Source organism: Pogona vitticeps, chromosome 2 (genome assembly GCF_051106095.1).
Source record: "Pogona vitticeps strain Pit_001003342236 chromosome 2, PviZW2.1, whole genome shotgun sequence".
NCBI lineage: Eukaryota > Metazoa > Chordata > Lepidosauria > Squamata > Agamidae > Pogona > Pogona vitticeps.
Window position 1 is genome coordinate 111,157,852 of NC_135784.1, and position 20,262 is coordinate 111,178,113.

Genomic DNA, 20,262 nt, shown 5'->3' on the forward strand with positions numbered 1-20,262 from the left:
AAAAACGGGGGGGAGAGGGAGGGAAGAAGAAAGCCTAAAGACGGCGGAAAGTGAGGGAGCAAACGCCACCAATCAGAAGGCGGAAGAGGAAGCCAATCAACGGCCGCGGAGGCTGGCGTCCCCTCTCACGTGATAGCCTGACGCGAAAAGGGCGGGGGAGGATGGAAGGAAGAGAATGTTCTGTTCTCAGCCGACTGGGGGACGGTGGTGGGAATTCCGCGCGCGGGGGGGGGGGGGGAAAGGCGGCGGCCTGCTCGGAAGCGGTGGCGGAGCTCTTCGCTCTCTACGAGACGCGAGGCTCGGGGGCGCGGAGCAGAAAGAAGGGACTGAGAATCTCCTTCCCATTCAAGGAAAACGTGCCGCTGTGCTGATGCCGCCTGGAGAGGAGATCTCCGGACTGTGGGACACACTTTGACTACAGAACTCAAAGTTTCTTCCATATCGTAAACTTCGTTAAACAACCCGAGGGACTTCCCTCTGCGGGCACACGGGCCGGCGCATCACACGCTGAACAGATATTCACAGGCACGGAGATGCGGCGGAACAAACGAGGGAGCGCTCCCTCCCTCCCTCCCTGGCCTAGCTCTGCAAGTTCCCGCAGAAATCCCCACCTTCATTAAGGTTGAGGGCTCGGCGTTTCCTCTGGGCTGCCTCCTGTTCGGTCTGTCAACAGCTCACCCTGCGGTGGATGGAAATGGGTACAGTGACAACGGTAACAACGTCAGAAGGTATTTCCTGCTCCCTGGAGTAGACAGTGGTTGGTGCCGGTTCAAAGGATGGAGATGAAGACCAGAGTATTTTTCTCTCCTTCCTAAGTTCATATGATTGGATAGTCATTTGAAGCGTAGGGTTTTTTTTTTTTTAAAGACACTTTCAGACTGTCGCCGATTAAAACCAATACCCAGGAACTATGTCTTATCATTCACTTATTTTGTAACCTACAGTATTGGTAAATACTGTATAGGTCTGAATCCTACTGGTTACATCTATTGGTATGCCTCCATCAACATAACGCTCAGTGGCAAATTTCTGCTAGTTGAGAAGTCTATGTAGGCATTTAATTTTAAGTTTGTTGCTGACATTTATGCAACTTGCATCTAGTTGGCATAAAACATAATAGGATTCCAGCCATAGAGTTTTAATGCATAGTTTTATCATTTGAATTGTAGTTCTACACAGAAACACAACAAAACAATTCAAGTGTCTATACTTTACTGCAACCAAGAGCTCTCATTAATGTATGAATCAGAGGGAGGGGAAAAAACAAGAGGTAGCAGATATTTTTCACAGTACTTTCAGACTTTCTGAAAGTGAACTCATTGAAGCTATATCGCATTAGGTCAGGGGTCTCCAAACTTTTCTGTATGAGGGCCATATCATATATTGTACACATTTTTAGAGAAGGGGGACCCAAGAGATTCCTCACCCCCACTGACTTTGCAAAGATAGCAGGGTTGGGGAATCATTTGGGTCCCCCTTCTGGCTTCCTATGCCTTGGCTGGATAAAAAGGCAAGCAGGCCAGATGTGCCCCGCGGGCCATATTTTGGATACCCCTGCATTAGGTGCTCAATGAACTGCTCCACACAAATGTTTGTTATTCCTTTAAATCTATAGCATTCCAGTAGTCACATGTGAATTACTATGAGGTCAGTTTGCTGGTGTACTTGAATACAGTAATATTAACATAGTCTAAAGAAAGCCAGAATACAACAATAAGAATAGAATTTTATTCCAGAGGCACAGTACATCTTCATTTAAAGTATCAGACCATACATGTGAACTAAATCATTACAAAATCCAGTATGGAAATTGTTACGACAAATGATGCTTGGAGAGGGACAGGCAGTTCTCAGTGCATCTTGCCATAATGGCAGAGGAATGAGTAAACATGTTTCATTACACTTCACATTCAAGAATAAAGTTATACTCAAGAAAATATATCCACTAGGCACTTTCAGGAGGTGTGAAACCAGAAGACCTGCTTTAGGCAAATATTTGTGACAGAACAAACAGTAAGGCATTAGAGTAGACCTGGTTGAATTCAAAGTACATTAAGAGCATCTTTGGATCAGTGGAGCCTTCCATAAAAAACATGTCTTCATATCCTGCAAAGCAAAAAGCAATTTAGTCTCTTTCAGAAGCATTTTCATTCATAAGTGACTCTTAAATATTAGATTATGGCAGAGAGAATATGTAAGGCATTACAGTTGTCCCACATAGTTTTTTATATTAACAATTACAGGAGTTGCTCAGACTTAAAAGTTGTGACTAAACAGTCATCAAATCATGCAAAATGCAGTACTAAATCAATGCAATTCTACAGTCTCCCCAAATTAATAGTTATTGACATGCCAGCCCTTCCACTTCCAAGTCAAGATTGTTACTTGGTAGGAAGCAGCACACTATACCAAACAAATACATTCAAGATCACTGTTTTCTTGCACTACTTTGCATTCATTGCAAAACACAGAAGTACTGATTACTTCTATGAACTGTTAAAAGAAACACGACTCCCCACCCCCAAAGCTTGTCACTACTGTACCTCCAATTCATTTCAAATCTGGTCTGAAAATATTGGAATTTTGTCTCAAGTAAGCTCTGCTACAAACACTTAAAAACTCTACAAGATATAATTTGTTCTTAGCTATTCAGGTTTTTCAAACAGAGAATTATACAGTAATTGTGAAGGGAAATGAAAGCTGCACAAGATAAAAGCAGGAGTAACCCCTCTGAATTGGTATGTGCAATTTGTTGTTCCAGAAACCAAATTTCTGGATCTGGTCCCTAATCATTATTACAGCAAACTTCAATTTCAAGCCCAGCACTGAAAGAGAACAAACACTTCTGTGACAGCAATCTGTTTGGGTTGAACAATTTAACAACAATGCTCAAGTAAGTCATGATCTTCCATGCATCTTTATTATATAGTACATTTTATGCAGAAGAGGAATGGGTGTTTATGTACTGTTGGCAATATGAAAAAGGTGGGCAAAATGAACACTCAATTAATATCACTGTTAAATGGCAAAAGCTCTTCAGTCCCAGAGGGGTGCAGTGCCACTTGTCTGCTTGCCCGTGAACAACTGGTATTCACACCCAACAGTCAATCTGTATTGCTGGACAAAAGACTGCCCATTTTTGCAGTGTTCTTTGGCAAGCTCTGTGCCCAACCAAAGCTTCATCTGACAATTTAAAATTTGTACTTCAGTTATGGCACATTTCTTGAACACTCAAAAAGATGATTACCAGTAGGTTTTTATAACATATAAATTTTTCCCCTTTTTTAAGTAAAAAGGTAACAGTCATAAAATACTAACTGGAACCTACAAAGAGCTTAACATGATGATAACCATAACCTTTTAGAAAGAGACACAGATAATGGGAATAATGTTATTGTATTTTATCTCTGTTGTTGGCCGCCTAGAGTAGTCCACCACGACTAGATAGGCGGGATATAAATTAAATAATAATAATAATAACAACAATAACAACAACAACAACAACAACAACAACAACAACAACAACAACAAAAACTTGTGGCACAAGTCATAGCCACTGACATTCATTCATTCAGTTTGTATTCCACTCCCATTAGTGTCACGGCACTACTCTAGGCAGGTGACATCACATATACAGTGGTGCCTCGCTAGATGATAATCCATTCCACTGAAATCGCTGTTTAGCGAAATCATTGTCTAGCAAAAAGTATTTCCCTATTGGAATGCATTGAAACCTGTTTAATGTGTTCCAATGGGTAAGAATCGTCATTGTCTAGCGAAGATCGGCCATAGGAAAGCCGCTTTGCAAACTGCCGATCAGCTGTTTAAATAGCTGTCTTGCGAAGCTTAGGTCCTGAAAACACCCGTTTTGCGAGCGCGGAGGGAGCTGCCAAAATCACTGTCTAGTGAAAATTGGTTTACGAAGCAGGGACCAAACACTGTCCAGCGAAATTCCCCCATAGGAATCACTGTTTTGCGAATCGCTATAATGATCGCAAAAAGTCATTGTCTAGTGAAAAACTGTCAGGCGGGGTAACTGTCTAGCGAGGCATCACTGTACAGTGGTGCCTCGCATAGTGATGTTAATTGGTTCAAAAAAAAAACATCGCTATGTGAAACCATCGCTATGCAAAACACCATTTCCCATAGGAATGCATTGGAAACCGGTTAATCCGTTCCAATTGGAACGGATTGCCGTTGTTAAGCGAAAAAACCCATAGGAAACATCGCTAAGCGAAACAATGTATCATCCATTGGAATGTATTGAAGCTGACTCAATACATTTCAAGGGCTTTGCGAAGTCAATTTTTGCAAAATTAAGTGTGTCATAAAAGGGTCAAAAATGGTTTTAAATGCTTGGATTAGCTTCTGCACCCTCTAAAACGGATGCAAAAGTTAATTTGGCTTTGATCTGACTTTTCATTAATTTATGGTGAATTTTTCCCCCCCAACTTTTGACAGCTGTCAAAATCTGACAGCTCCATTATTTCCTATGGGGGAAGAAAAAATTCACAAAAAATTAATGAAGACTCAGCAACTGTTCTAAATTCTTGGGTTAGTTAGAGGACCCCCTAAGTCGTGTGCAAACCTGATTTGGCTTTGATCTGAACTTTCGTTAATTTTTTTGTGAATTGTTTTCTCCCCCATAGGAAAGCATGGAGCTGTCAGATTTTGACAGGTCCATTGGTTCCTATGGGCCAAAAAAAAAATAAATTCACAAAAAATTAACGAAAAGTCAGATCACAGCCAAATCAGGTTTGCACATGACTTAAGGGATCCTCTAACGAATCCAAGCATTTAGAACTGTTTTTGACCCTTCTAAGACACTTTTTTAATTGAAAAAAGAAACATCGTTAAGTGAAGCAGGGGACCTAAAATCGCATTCGTTATGCGAAGCATGGCCCCAAACTTCGCTAAGCGAAAATCGCCCATAGGAAACATCGTTATGCGATGCATATTATTTTCTAAAAAAACACATCGTTATGTGAATTCATCGCTAAACGAGGCAATCGTTAAGCGAGGCACCACTGTAATAGAAAATAAAAATAGAAGCATTAAAAGCAGCAACAATAACCCTAAAAAACAGGTGGCACCAACTAATCATATAAACTCAAGAGTGGATAGAGGAAAAGAGGGTGGCGAAAAGGAGGGGAAAGAAAAATGGCAGGGAAGGTGGGGAAAACAGACAGACAGAACACGATAGTTTCATGTCAGCCTATCCCCCTTACTTTCTCTTGTTCAATAATCAGAAAATGTACTTTTAAGCAATTATGCTAAATGGCCAATGTATTGTAATCACATTCTAGAGTACAGGATTAGAGAATCCAAGTCCTTCACCTATACTTGTAGTGATATTGATGCTAAATCCAATCTGGTTCATTATTGAAATCACTGCAGCAAAAAAATAGGTTCCCTCTTGTAAGAACTATTCTGCCTTGAATTAAAAAGCCACTGTGTTCAGTTCCTATACATGCTGGGTATCAGAGGTGAGGAGGGTCAATGAATCATGCTCACAAATGTACACTGAATTCTTGTTGTTGCAGAGTTGTTTTGATGATAAAAGGAGAGGGGAGCAGAAAAAACAGTCATCAGATTCTCAGAGAAAATGTGGATATAAATCTAATAGATATGAAAAGACCAAGAATAGTTACCTAGTTCACAAACGGTGACAGAAGAGGACATCATTAAGGCCAGTGGTCTTTCAGGTACAAAATTATATCACTTTTTAACTGTGGGCCAAAGAGCGGGTTCAGCTGAGCCAGGATTGCTATTAACCAGCTGCAAGGTAAAAAAACACTGTAAAAATAATGGATAACAAATATGTGGCTAGTATGCAACAGACTAGTTGGTTAAAAGAGGTAGAATTACCACAGCTAAAACACTCCTGAGTCAATGCAGACCTCCAAAAGCTTTCAGAAGAGACAACCAGAAATGTTTCAGCATCCATCTAAAAGTCTAAAACAAAGCTGCACTTAACTCTTTTCTATTTCAAGTAATGCTCATAGTTCATCCTGGCACACATTCTTCCATTTACACTTTTTTTTAAAAAAAATGCTCAGACATCCTCTCACCCATGAAGCTCAAAATATATAATCAGCAGCATTCCTCCCCCGCCACATTTCCAGCGTGCAGACCGTGAATGATGCTGCATATACAGCAGTACCCTGCACACAAGACTTAGTGGAGAAATCTAGAAAGAATCTGGATATTTGCAGAACTACAGATGTTTATTTTTAATACTAATGGGAAGCTTCAAGACATAGCCCATTGAGAACTACGTATTCTCACTGCCCACACAATTCTGACACTTGGCAGAAAGTAATGGAAACCTAGAACCACTGGGGAAGGAATGGGGAAGAAAATACAGGATCAGGAAGGAGACCATGGCTAACCAGAACAGTGAACAAGACCAATCCATATTGCAACATTTTGTTGCAGGTATTTCTTATTCCCTCCAAAGTCTGAGACCCTTTTGAAAGTCATTTCCTTAATAAATAAATAAATAAAATGTACCACCCTGGCAATGCAATCTTATTTGTTTAAATCTTAACTTATCTCATTGTAGTTGTAGCTTATGCTAGGCTGAAGTCTCCTTATTTGAGGAATATGTATATATTTCAAATAGTGACACTGCTAAAGGTTTCATGCTAAGAGATGTAATGGAGAACTGCTAGAGAAAAGTAGCAATTTTCAGTCAGTCACACATCCATCACTAAATACAGAAAAAGCTTAAGCCTCCTTCCAACGTCTCTTTTAGGAGGACTGTTGAGTGTCTGTGAAACTGCTAACAACGCATACATGACAGAACACATGCACACAATTCTCAAAGTAGTGGTCACATTCGCCAGGAAGAAGTCAGATCAGGGACACAAAATATTTTGCAGTGAGTAATATATTCTTGTTGCCAGGAAAACGGAACACATTTATGAGTTATGTATAGTTGGTTTATTAACTGTAAATACCAGCCTCCAGCAAAAGGCTTAGGAATCTTTCATCTGTACAGAGTTACAGCAGTACTAAATGCTCAGTATACAGTACAAGCCATTTTATGAGCACACAGTCACATCTAACTGCTATTTCTAGAATGCTTTGGGAGGAGGCGAAAGAGCAAATCAGCTTTGTAATGGGAGCTGCTACAAATGCAGAACACTTACACAGTCATGGAAAATTCCACACAAACCTGGATGCTAGAACCAGAGAATGAAACACAGTTTAGCTGGAAAAAGAAAAGCTGTAGCAGTCACATAAGAAATACAGAATTCGCCCACACTGGTCAAATTACCTTACTTCTCACAACAGAATAAATAAAATAATAGCTGCAGAAAACAAATACAGTTCTCCAAGATGGATAGCTTTATACGACTGCCACTGACAACCAGCATTTATATCATAAATTGCTACAGATACAGGATGGCATCCTCTTAGACTCACAATATGGTTTTCCTTGTAATGATTGTACAAATATCCCCATTCATACCTGGAGACCAATCATAATTTGGGGCAGAAAAAAACTGTTGTACAGTTCAGAACGGTATGCTTTAAGAATTATGCCTTCTATAATTAAAAGTACATTCTTGCTTGTTCACTTAAGAGGTCCTCCACTAAGGACACTATTTTATCCTATTATTTTGGGTACTTATTATATGCTGCTATTTTTCAAACTATGTTCCAGGAAATCCATAGGGTTTCTTAGAAGCCCCAAGAAGACACACCCTCAAAGGCAACTTCAGAAGTGTTACACATCCTTCTCTACAGTATGTTGTTGCAGGGACTTCTGAATGCCTTCTATAATGTCAGACTCCATTGAAAAGGAGTAAAGCCCAACAAGGCTGGCCACTTATAGTTTTCCCTATTCAAAAAGAGAGTCCCTGCAAAACAGGAAATCTAGGACTGACAGGACAGTTTGAAAAGCATCCCCTGAAAATAGACCATTTGGGGAAACAAACCCCCTCCCAAAAAAAAAAAAAAAAAAAAAACACTACAGATTCCTGGTGTCTTTATTGAAATAGAGATCGATGGGCTGTAATACATGCCCTTTGTGGTGTTGAATATTTCATCTGTGCTGATCAATATGTTATCAAGTGCCTGAAACTTTCTGAAAACCAAAAAATTCAGTTGCAAAAACACACATAATCATAAAAGGAGAATCTGTACACAAAAATTCAAATCTTTTACAGCCTATCTGTTGCTCCAAGGTAGATTCTTCTGTTTCTAGTTTAACTATAGCTTCTGCAAAATCCAGTCATGTAAAGTATGGATGGAATCCCCAAGAGGAGGTCAAGCTACTCTCATTATTGAAATCATGCTGTACTGAAGTCCAGCATTAGTGTCTTTTACCAGAAACGGCTGTTTTTTATGGAGCAAGCATAGGGCAGTTTCAGGCAGTGCCAGTACTGCTGACTCCTGTGAGTTAAGTACACCTCAAGATGATGCAGCAGCAGTCTCATTATGTCTCAGGTACATGTTGAGCAATAATTCCAAAATATATAAATAATAAAATTTCTGGTGAAATGGGAGGTGAATTATTTTCCTTAAGTATAAATTAGATGCTCTTTGTGTCAGGTATGCCCCAGATCTTTTGTTATTTCTCCTAGACTTCAATGCAAAAATGCAGAATTTATCTGCTCACAGCTATTCTACCAGGTACAAACTGAGAGCTGTTCCACTTTCAAAAGCCATTTTTGTGGAAAATATGGAAATTACAAGGCACCCAGGTTCTCCCTTTTAAAGGTCCAGGTTCCAGAGACCAAGAACAGAACAAGAGGACAACTGGAAAGCTGTGTTCTTTGAAAGACTGTTATTGAAGGATTCACACTTCCACGTATACAGCGGACATACACACTGAAATGCTTAATGATAACAGGAACAGCAAAATTAGAATACAAAACCTAAATTAGTAACCTCCCATTGCTATCAATGGGCTAAATCTACCAGTGGTTCTATTTAGATTTAGACCCACTAAGATTAATGTGATTTATTACTCACAATTCTACTCCGACTGATTTCAGTGGGTCTGTTTTAGATAGAAACAATACTGGATTTAGTCCAAACCTTTGATATTCAAAAATATCAATAAGCTTTTGCACAGTATACTTTCCAACAGCTTCAAAATACATGATTTAGATCAGAGAAAATATGAAGGGCTCATTATGAAATAGAGTCACCACACTGAATTATGTAGAAGAAAGATTAACATGCAACCATTACAACTGCCCTTTAAATCTGCTCAGAAAAACTGTGGCTTTTATTGTTGTGAGACCATAACTCAGTTTGGCTAGGAAATCAGCTGAAACACCCAGCTGGCTAGGAGAAGCAGGAAAACAGCTGGAAAGAGGCAAAATCATTATGTGACCACTGACCTATTAACTCCAGTCCTATTTATTTATTCTCAGCACGCTGAATTTTGTACCATGCTACATTTGCAAAGTCTAATTTCTCATAAGGGCAAGGGGAAAGAAGAGTTAGAGGAGTTAGGAGAACAAAGGTTAACATGAAAGAATGTCCCGTCTTCTTTCTGCTCCAGGATTGACTGAATAATGATCTAGATTTAGACTGTAAACTTGAGAGAAGGAATTGTCATGCTATGTAGCTTCATAACTCACTTTGGGAATTATGTTATGTTACGTTATGTTTGTTACATTACATTATGTTTGGTAGTGACGTCTATTTTAGATGACCAGGCCAGCCTCTGTGTTCCATCATGCCCATGATTTATTTAGAAGGCTCAGTGACAGTGATGCTGATGCTTCCATCCCCAGCCTTATCCTCTCCATGGGCTAGTGCGCACTGCCACTGCTGTTAGGAAAGCCTAACCATGCGAAGTCATGATAGGGGAGAGGAGCTGCCACCCTTCACGCCTCCCCCAGGCAAGTTTACTCCACATCAGCAGTGGTAGCACAGTAATGGTCCAGGGGGCTAGCAGCCATCTTGCTTCTACCCCTTTCACAGTGCCACTGCTAGGGGATAAGCCCACATGGCGCATGGAGGATGGGAAATGAAGAAACACCATGTGATGACAGTTGCAACTGGAGGATGGTAGGCAAGGCATCAATTGTGGTGTGCAATGTTAAAACAGCAGGTCGTTGTCAAATGCTAGATGCTTACACCAGGTTCTGGCATACCTGCCAAAATTGCTTTTCTAGCCAATCAGGGTTTTTTTTCTGGTTTAATATCAAACCACCTTTTTTTTTCAAGAAACCACCACCATGAAAAGTGCTGTTCAAAGCTTTTTATTTTTAGATGCCTATATAAGTAATACACAAATGTCAAATCACCTATCTGGCAATATTTTTAATGACAGCTAGCCTACAGCCTCTGACTCTCATCTCATTACCCAGAAAAAGAAAGCACTACAAAAATGCCTAACCTTACCAGAATGTGGACCCATTGCCGGTCTGGTGCATTCTAAAGGACATCCAGGTCACAGCTTCACATTCATGTGTCTTTGGTTTGTTGAACCATAAACAAGCAGGGTGTACTTATGCAAAACATGCTTGCTCTAGCTTTACACCAAACATAAAGAGGCCCCTGCCCTAGGCTAGTCAAAACTGTAACAAGGTAGATCTTACCTGAAATATGCTGACAATAACCTACACTAACTAAGTTGGTATATATAGGCCAGATGGGAAATGTTGCTGAACTCTATCTAAAATACTGCATTCTTCCATACAAGTCTACCTAGGTTTGGAGATCTGCTCAGGAGCCCCTTCTCGTGGTCCCACCACTTTCAGAGGCTAATTTGGTGGGGGTTCAGGAGAGGGCCACCTCTTAGTCCACTCTCAGGCTCTGGAACTCTTCTGCTGAGAGACTCTAAAATTACCTCCTCCCTGCAGTCTTTCCACCAGCAAGAAAATGCTTTTAATTTAGACAGGGCTTTCACAATTAACAGGCTTCTAACCAGAATTTTATCTAATATCTAGATCCCTCCCTCCCTCTCTCCCATTTTAGGTAAACTGTTATTCATACTTTAATTAAAACATTTTAAAGTGTTTTAAGTTTAATTGTATTTTAATAATATGTGTTTAATTCAATTTCAATACTTGTAACTTTAATTCTATGGCTTTTTCACACACAAACCATTCTGGATCCCAGTTTTGAGAGAAAGATGACCCATAAATAAATAAAACAAACAAGACTCTCAACTCTCAGCAGCCTCACCCTACATGGCCCATAGTTAGGAATGATACCAGCTATAATCTGGAGAATCACAGATTTTGTTATCTCTTGCTAAAGTCAAAACTGATGCAAATATAAAGAGAACTGACATATAGTTTTCTACAGTTATACTTCAACTTAGCAACTTGGTAACATTTCTGCTTCTATTAGAGAGTGCATACCACATGCAATATTCTGAAAGACCATTCTAAGGCAGGAATGTAGGAAGTCCACATAGTTTCAACACATTGCCCAGAACAGAAGGAAGCTACTCAGGAAATACAGAAGTATCATAATGAGAAAAACACATTAGAAATGCAGACACAGGTTTTAAATAATCCTCCATTTCTGTATTAGAAATATGAGCATATAATCAATTAACACACAAACGAGAAACTCTTGGTACAGTGTCTCAAACAAATCAGTGCTATATTCCGCATGACATAATTGCATTTCCTATAACAGCCCTTTTCTGCTCATCCTGCAAGTAATAGTAATAGAATCAAAATGCCTTATGACACTATAAATTTGACTGAGACTCAACAAAAGGAGAAACAGTGATACTTACAAGAGGTAGCAGCAAACAGCACATGTCACCAGCATTGTGTTGATAATACTGCAGGAGAAAAAAGGAAAACACTGATAAAATGAAACATTAACAGATTGACACTGGATGTCAGCAGTAATGGGGGGAACATTTTTCAATATTTATCTGATAGAAGCTGTGATTATGCAGTTAAACATGATTTTAATAATCAGATTTAAACATCCAGAAGATAGATTAGTATCATCTCCACGGTGCAGAAAGGAAGCTGAGAGATAACAGATTGTTCAATGCCATCTAGTGAGTTCACTAGGCAAGATTTCAACTAGCAATTTATAGGTTCACAACTTAGTCTCTCACCTCCTGTAATACCGTTTCCCTGAAAATAAGACAGGGTCTTACATTAAATTTTACTCCAAAAATGCATTAGGGCTTATTTTCAGGGGATTTTTCCCCATGTACATTCAACAATATTTTTCTTGTTGTTTAGTCGTTCAATCGTGTCCGATTCTTCGTGACCCCATGGACCAAAGCATGCCAGGCCCTCCTGTCTTCACTGCCTCCCAGATTTGGGTCAAAGTCATGTTGGTAGTTTAGTGACACTGTCCAGCCATCTCATCCTCTGTAGTCCCCTTCTCCTCTTGCCTTCACACTTTCCCAACATCAGGGTCTTTTCCAGGGAGTCTTCTCTTCTCATGAGATGGCCAAAGTACTGGAGCCTCAGCTTCAGGATCTGTCCTTCCAGTGAGCACTCAGGGTTGATTTCCTTCAGAATGGATAGGTTTGTTCTCCTTGCAAGAGTCTCCTTCAGCACCACAATTCAAAAGCATCAATTCTTCAACAGTCAGCCTTCTTTATGGTCCATACATCACTACCAGAAAAAAACATAGCTTTGACTATGCGGACCTTTGTCGGCAAGGTGATGTCTCTGCTTTTTAAGATGCTGTCTAGGTTTGACATTGCTTTCCTCCCAAGAAGCAGGCATCTTTTAATTTCGTGGCTGCTGTCTCCATCTGCAGTGATTATGGAGCCCAAGAAAGTAAAATCTGTCACTGCCTCCATATCTTCCCCTTCTATTTGCCAGGACGTGATGGGGCCAGTGGCCATGATCTTAGTTTTTTTGATGTTGAGTTTCAGACCGTTTATCCAAATACAGTCATGTCATCTTCTGGTTGCTGCACAATGGTGGAGGGCAGGGTTTCACTTAACTGGGGCTTATTTTGGGGTAGGACATATTACAATCATCCTGAAAAATCAAACTAGGGCTTAGTTTCAGGCTAGGTCTTATTTTCAGGGAAACAGAGTACTTGCAATAAATTAAAACCCATCCCTTCCCAACTGTAGCATTTGTAGACAGCAAATATGACTACTTGGGATGAATTCCTAAGGTTCTGATTTTTCATGGGCCAATACAGCAACAGTATGTAGCAGCCAAAGATCCATCTTTTTCACATCTCCTTTTAATCCTCCATTTTAAACAAGCATGCTCCAAACCACTACAAGCTGCAAATACAAGGTATTTGTGCTCTGTATAATTCTTGTTTCTCTCTGTCTAGAAGTTATTTACAGTAATATAGAACTCAATGATTTCAGGTGCTATTTTTTCCTTTCAAAACATGTAGTAATTGAAATTTGTAATTTTATTATTTTATATATATTTTTATACTGTTTTGTTTTATTTTGTAAGCCGCCCCAAGTAGACATGGTCTAGAGGGGCGGAGTAAAAATCAAACAAACAAACAAACAAACAAACAAACAAATAAATAAATAGTACTAAGAGGTTCTCTCAAAACTGCTCTAGAATTACTGGAAAATCAGGGAAAAAATGAAATTAATAGCTTTATAATTGCTATTTTCAAAGCCTAACAAGCAAGATTTTATTTAGGCAGCAATGTATGGCCTTGGAACCACTTTTTAGAAAATCAATAGATCCTGTCCAGGCCATTACATTGTCTTAAACTGTTTTTTTTTTCATGATCAGAACTAAAACATATGTAAACACACTTGCAACTAACTTCCCTCCTCACCACCAGCCCTTGTTAGTTATTACAATTGGTGGTATCAATGTTAAGAACAGTGCATTTCACTGAGAGCAGTTGTTTACTTTCAGATCATATTGTGATACCTATGATTCAGTAAAGATGAAATTCTGTGGGCACCATAAGAAAAAAATATTTGCAAGTCGATGTTTAAACATCAGGCCTCTCTAATTTTATTAAGGAAAATATCTTTAGTGTTGACATACCTACTCAACCCCTATGCAACACTGACCCAGGTTGCAGTTATAACACCAAATCAAGACAGATAACCTGCTGAAATAATGATTTCAAGCTTTTAAATACACGAAGAAGTTTGCTTCTTTTCCAAACAATCTTATAAATCCAGGACCACTTAATGGAAAAGTAGTTTCAGTAATGCTGACCACACCATTTGAAGTTTCAAAAAATAAATAAATAAATATAATTACATATGGAAGTTAATTTCAGATTTGAGATTGCAAACCATGCCCTTTCTTGGATTATCAAAATAATGGTCAAGCCAGCTTTTAAAAATTCAGCCTGATAATATAATTAATACATTATTAATAATAATATAATACAGCATGGATCACCCAGCAGGCTGATTAGCAGACTTATGAAAAGAGTTAAGCCATAAAGAATATATAGGTAACGTGCCAACACGTTACATTGAAATAGATGTTGTAGAAGAAAACAGTAAGACAGAAAGACAAATAGATCAAGGCAATTGGATTCAATTTAATAAATGCTTCAAACCTTTAACATTAAATGAAACAGCAACTATTGTGGCATTTTATACCAAGTTTTGTCTTAAAAGGCTAGGACTGTTAGCACAACCATTTCCTGGAAAAGGCATTCCCCATTACTGCCACCAAACCTTAGACAGATCACAGCGCACAACAGAAGACACTGCTTTGCCTTTGAAATAGTTTATAATAATTACATGCCATCATGTCAATTCTGACTTATAGAAACCCTCCCAAGATTTTCTAGGAGTAATTCACTCAAAAGCAGTTTACCAGCATTTATTTCTGATGACATTCTGGGAGTATGCAGATTGCCCAAGGCTGAACCCGTTACAAGGCATATAATACCATCAATCTGATCTTGGTTAGCTCTACAAAATCCTGACCAGCAGCCATGTTTTCCAACCCATTGTATTACAGCAGTTCTACTCCTTTTGAAAAGGGTTCAGAATCTATTGTCAGGGCATGTTCTGTTCGATTTGCATAGGCTTCTGAGCCTATTTAAAGTTCACTGTTACCTTTAAAGACCTGAAAAGTCCAGAAAACATTTTAAAATGTCTGTTCCCATATGATCTTGTCCATCCTCTGCATTCTGCCATAGAGGCCTTCTCCTGCTGAACCATAGCTGGCAGATACAAAGAAAAACCCTCCCTGGTTACAGTACTCATTTCCTCTTGCAGAAAGCTCATGCAGCCTTCTTTTAATGTTTCATAATTGATTAAAATGATTTATTTATATAGATCTTCAATTTCCATTAACATATACTTCTTAAATGACTTTCTTGACTGTGTTGCCAATTATGCACTACTGTGCTGCTTTTTCTTATGTTATTTCAATAACTGGCAACATCCATGGGCCAAATTTTAAATACCCTCAAGGCATCTACTGAATTTTGCACCAAAATTTCTCACTAAAAATGACCAAACATATTTTCAGGCACTATTTCACCAGCCCAAGGCACCCAGTGAAGCAATCATGTTTCAAAACAAAGCATTCTCCCTTGTGCTTAAGGGGAACTATAGGCAGGGGAATATACATGTTGCTCACTTCTATTTCATTATATTTATTTTTATTATTTATTAATTCTTCCCCATGTACAGTGTTTTGGGAATTTTTGCTGAAAAGTAGCACAAACCTATTGAAATAAATAAAATTATGTTCTCATAGATTACATTTTGTAGTATGAAAGACTGTGTGTGTGTGTGTGTGTGTGTGTGTGTGTGTGTGTGTGTGTGTGTGTGTGTGTGTGTGTGTGTGTGTGTGTGTGTGTGTGTGTGTGTGTGAGAGAGAGAGAGAGAGAGAGAGAGAGAGAGAGAGAGAGAGAGAGAGAGAGAGAGAGAGAGAGAGAGAGAGAGAGAGAGAGAGAGAGAGAGAGAGAGAGAGAGAGAGAGAGAGAGAGCATTGCTTTCTTCTGGAGTGCCCTGGGATTGTGCAGCTTGCCTATAATTACACAGGCTGCCTCTTCTGGCAAGAGGGCACAGTGGGGAATCGAACTCTCCATCTCAGTCAGATATTCAAACCACTGAACTATTGAGAAAAAGCGATTCGAAAGCCAAAGAAGGCACGGCTGGAACACATCTGAAAATCACAGGCCAATCTGTGAGGACTAAACAGCAACCAAGACGCAGTCAGAAACTCCAGCTCTTATGCGAATGGCATGGAATTACTGAACAATTTCAGTTATCCATCTCATCGCCAGCTGATTTTGAGGAAAAAGTTACAGTACACATTCCTATCGACAGAAAAAAAAAATTGTCATAAGACCATGACACGTTTTAATCCCATCTGGACTTTTCATGTACAAAGAAGATACGCCAGGACTGTCGGAAATCAGGCTCTCATTAGGGGACCTAAGCGAGGAGGAGCCTTCGAACCCCCCCCCCCCAAAAAAAACTGGGCCTTTTAAAGAACAAAAACGGGCTGCAATTTAACGCATCTCCAGCCATTTAGCCGCCCGATGACGACTTCGGATTAAGACGCAGCGCTCTTGAGAGACGGAATCCACGAAGGGCCCGGGCGGCTCGAAGGAGGGCAGAAGCCGCCCTAGAGAAAGAAGGGGGGGGGTCGTGGTGTCGTCCCGTCCAAGGATGCCGAGATCCCCAGCCGGAGGAGGTCACGGCGGTGCGCGCTGAGAACAGGCCTCTCAAGGGGGCCCCCCTTCCGCCTTCTTCCCCCCCCCCCAAACAAAGAGGCCTCTTTGACGGCGGGAAGCGACTCCCCGCAAGGCCGCCCCAGCCGGGCCTCCTCCTCCCCCCCCCCGAGAGCTCCCACTGCGGGCAGAGCGAAGGAAGGAGCGTCGCTTCACCCAAGACTTCGCACCACCACCCGCCCCGCCGCCGCTTCTCCTCCTCCCGTCACTTACCCCCGGTTGGGGCCCTTGGGCACAAACCACGGCAGGATGCCACCAACCACCCCCCAGAAAACGGTCATGACGACGATAGGAACCGCCAGGCCGCTGTACGCCATGACCGGCTCCTTCTTCCCTCCGCCGACTCCAACCTCGACGACGACGACGACGGACTCCTATTCCGCTTTGCCAGCCACGCCCCCCCCGTGGGGCGCCGTCCAATCAGGGGCCGCCGCCATCCTAAACGCTCGTAACCAGCCGTTCCTCCCACCCGCCCGGATTGCGAGGAAATTTGTAGTCAAGCGCGGGGAACTACGCATGCGCTTCCTTTAAGGGCTGGTCTTCCTGCCCTGAACCTCGGCGCTGGTCGCTCTTCTATGAGAGAAGTCGGCTCTGGCGCATTGCCCGCTCCGCAACCCTGGCGTTTTTCTTTTACGTGTCTCCCCCCCCCTCTCCCGATGCAGAAAGAGAGGCAGCTTCAGTGAGGGGCGGACCTCTTCTGTCTACGCTTGTCCCGTGTTGGTCTTGCTGTTCTCAGGCAATGCTGAAAATAGTTGTAGGCTAGTTTCGATCTTGCCCTTTGTTACACGAGCATCTCCATTTTAACTAACTGGGCAAGTCCTTCGGGCCTCAAGGCCTCCTGTGTAACACTCGCAATTTTCAAAGAGGTAGCCTTGTAGCCCTTTCTGAACTATTTAAACTTCCTTGCACGACACAACCCATGCCTATCTGAAGAATTAAACTGTAACCCATTGCCATGTCACACTAAAACCTTTTTAGAAGTCCCACTTAAAAAAAATTTTTTTTGCATCTTTAGGCTCCATTCTCTCTCTCATGCACACATTTTTACGCACAGAGCCTTAATTTAATTTCTGATCTATTTAACTACAGTATTTGAAAAGTCCCTTATTCAATTCACCAAACGGGCTTAACACAGAACAGGGAAAGGCATTCAATATGATCCTTCTAAGGCAGGAAATCTAGCTCATTCCCTGCCTGGTATACACTTGGCAGAGGATTTGTCTTCCTCTGGGCAACATGAAGTGACCTCCAGACTTAGAAATCACCTGACACAAACACACAGGAGACCATAATTTACACCAGATGGTAACTGAAAATGACCAATGAGGAATTTAAGACCATTGGTGAATTTCCTCTTTTTAAGACATATTGCCCTTGCATTCAGCAGGGGGTTGGACTTGATGGCCTTATAAGACCCTTCCAACTCAATTTTTCTATGATTCTAGATGTAAATGAGTTTGGATAAACACAATGGGATCATCTCTTCTACAGAATCTCCCTTTAATTTAAAATAGAAATTGAATACATTTGTGATTTCTTTAGTTTGATACTTTAGCCTCAAGAAAAGCAACAACATACAGTATTCTGGACACCACCATTAATTTCTAGGGAAACTTGATAAAAACTAGTCACACCCCAATATCTTCAGTAAATACGAGCTGAGGGTTAAACATATATGTGTCAAGCCCTGCAAGTTATCCTTCCCTACCCACCAACTTTCATTCCTTTAGTTAAAATACTACTGATGTAATTTGTTGTTGTACTACATGGTCATGTAATGAGAAGCACTTCGTGCTTCAACTTAGGAAGCCGATTTGTGTATTCCAAAAATAACAATTCTGCCCACTGCCAATCTGCCAAATAATTTAATAGAGGACCCTGATTTTTGTTATAAGTAGTGTTTCTCTCCATACCATGTGCACTTTGCTAGCCACCTATAATCTCATGACTTCCACGCTGCCCTTGAATTTAGATTGCATTTCTCTGGTGAGAACACACAATATTAACTCCAGGATACGGTAGACAGTATAAAGACTATCTAATGGCTGTTTCCCATGGACCAAGAAACCTGAGGGCTCAGATTGCATGGATGCAGTTTTGAGTTTACAGTAAACTCAGATTAAGATAAGAGTTGTGTTTCGAAATTTGCAGACCTTAATAAAGATATGGGTTACCCCAAACCAAGCAATGCAGTATTACCTGGCGAGGCCCATTTTTCTGCCTCATCCTGGAACAGCAAATGGATTACAAGGCCTAAAATCACCCTACATCACATCCAATTTCCCTTCACTGTTCCTATGTGCTGCTTACATTGAATATCTCAACTGATGAGAAAGACACAGAGATGCACAAAAACCCACAAGTTTTCAGGTTTCTGAAAGCTTGTTTTTTGTGCATCACTTTGCATATTTTGTGCCTTCTTGCTTGGCCTGTAAAGGTGTCACCTCTCTATAGTCGGGAATGTATTTTGTGAGAACAATGCTTTCATTTTTCACTGCCACTCCACATAGGCCCCTCTGCATTTAAGGTGCTAATTAGGTCACACATACCAAGCTTACTTTCCCAATAAGTGAAGATGAATAGTGTGGGGTCTTTTTACATCAATATATACCTTTTGCCCTTACATTCACCTTAAGTAGATCTGTTTTTCCATTTGACCTATTCATTCAAGTTGGAATCACCCTTTTGAAAATCTAAGGAGTCTACTTGAGGTCTCATTATTCTGAATAATCAGTAATTACCTGAAAGATTTACTACTCTCAGAGGTCATTTGAATTCCAGATCACATATGAATAATGTATTAAATATTAAACACTTTACAGGTCACTAAAATGTTAAGTGCTTACAGTGGACCCTCTACTTAGGAATTAATCCGTACTGGAAGGGTGGCTACAGGTCGAAAAGTCTGTAGGTTGAGCCTCCATTGACCTACAGTGCATTGAAAACCGATTAATCCCTCACCTTTTTGCCCCTCTTGTTCTCGACTCAGGTCAGGCAGGGAGGCATCTGTCAGGTCCCCTCTCTGCACAGCCATCTCCACACAAGAGACTCAAGTGGAGTGGAGTGTGCCGCTACAGCAGTAGCAACAACTTTTCAATCTTGCTAGCATCTTTGCTGTCAGCATTTCTGGCATGCACTGAGTGCTTGCCTCATTGAGGAAGACTAATCCTCGTGTCCAAAGGACTGATGTCAGTCCTCCAAAGATGGATGCAGATGAGCAATGAGAATGGCTCTTTCGGTGGGGGTGGGGTAGGAGTCATTCACATGCATGAAAAGAAAATCTGCCCAAAGGGGTACAGAAATAAATTTGGTTTTCTGTCCCCCTCCCATTCAGCTGAGGCATGTCCATTTCAAATAAAAGCTAAATGGGGAGGTGTGTGTGTTTATGGCTTTTGCCTCTTTGTTTGAAGAACTGGGGTGTGATATACAGTGGTGCCTCGCTTTACGATTGCCCCACATTACGACGAAACTGCATTACAACAATCTTTTTGCGATTGCAATTGCGATTGCAAAACGATGGTCTGAATAGGGTTTTTTTTGCTTTGCGATGATCAGTTCCCTGCTTCGGGAACCGATTCTTCGCAAAATGACGATTTTCCAACAGCTGATCGGTGGTTTCAAAATGGTCGCAGGGTAAATAAAATGGCTCCC

At 40.7% G+C, this 20,262-nt stretch overlaps 1 protein-coding gene and 2 long non-coding RNA genes across 3 annotated transcripts; 1 reads left to right on the forward strand and 2 right to left on the reverse strand.

Moving 5' to 3' along the window:
• The first annotated feature begins 1 nt into the window (after position 1).
• LOC144586855 (uncharacterized) lies at positions 2 to 3,477 on the forward strand. The gene is made up of 2 exons (XR_013541920.1): positions 2 to 728; positions 2,762 to 3,477. It is a non-coding gene; the product is annotated as an uncharacterized LOC144586855 (long non-coding RNA).
• Positions 1,707 to 17,007, reverse strand: ATP6V0E1 (ATPase H+ transporting V0 subunit e1). The gene is made up of 4 exons (XM_020806826.3): positions 16,825 to 17,007; positions 11,723 to 11,770; positions 5,652 to 5,778; positions 1,707 to 2,106 (listed from the first exon to the last, which is right to left on the reverse strand). The coding sequence occupies exons 1-3, from the start codon at positions 16,926 to 16,928 to the stop codon at positions 5,685 to 5,687; spliced, it is 246 nt and encodes an 81-aa protein (XP_020662485.1). The 5' UTR covers positions 16,929 to 17,007; the 3' UTR covers positions 1,707 to 2,106; positions 5,652 to 5,684.
• LOC140704512 (uncharacterized) lies at positions 5,786 to 11,714 on the reverse strand. The gene is made up of 2 exons (XR_012083734.2): positions 8,986 to 11,714; positions 5,786 to 7,187 (listed from the first exon to the last, which is right to left on the reverse strand). It is a non-coding gene; the product is annotated as an uncharacterized LOC140704512 (long non-coding RNA).
• Positions 17,008 to 20,262: the final 3,255 nt, after the last annotated feature.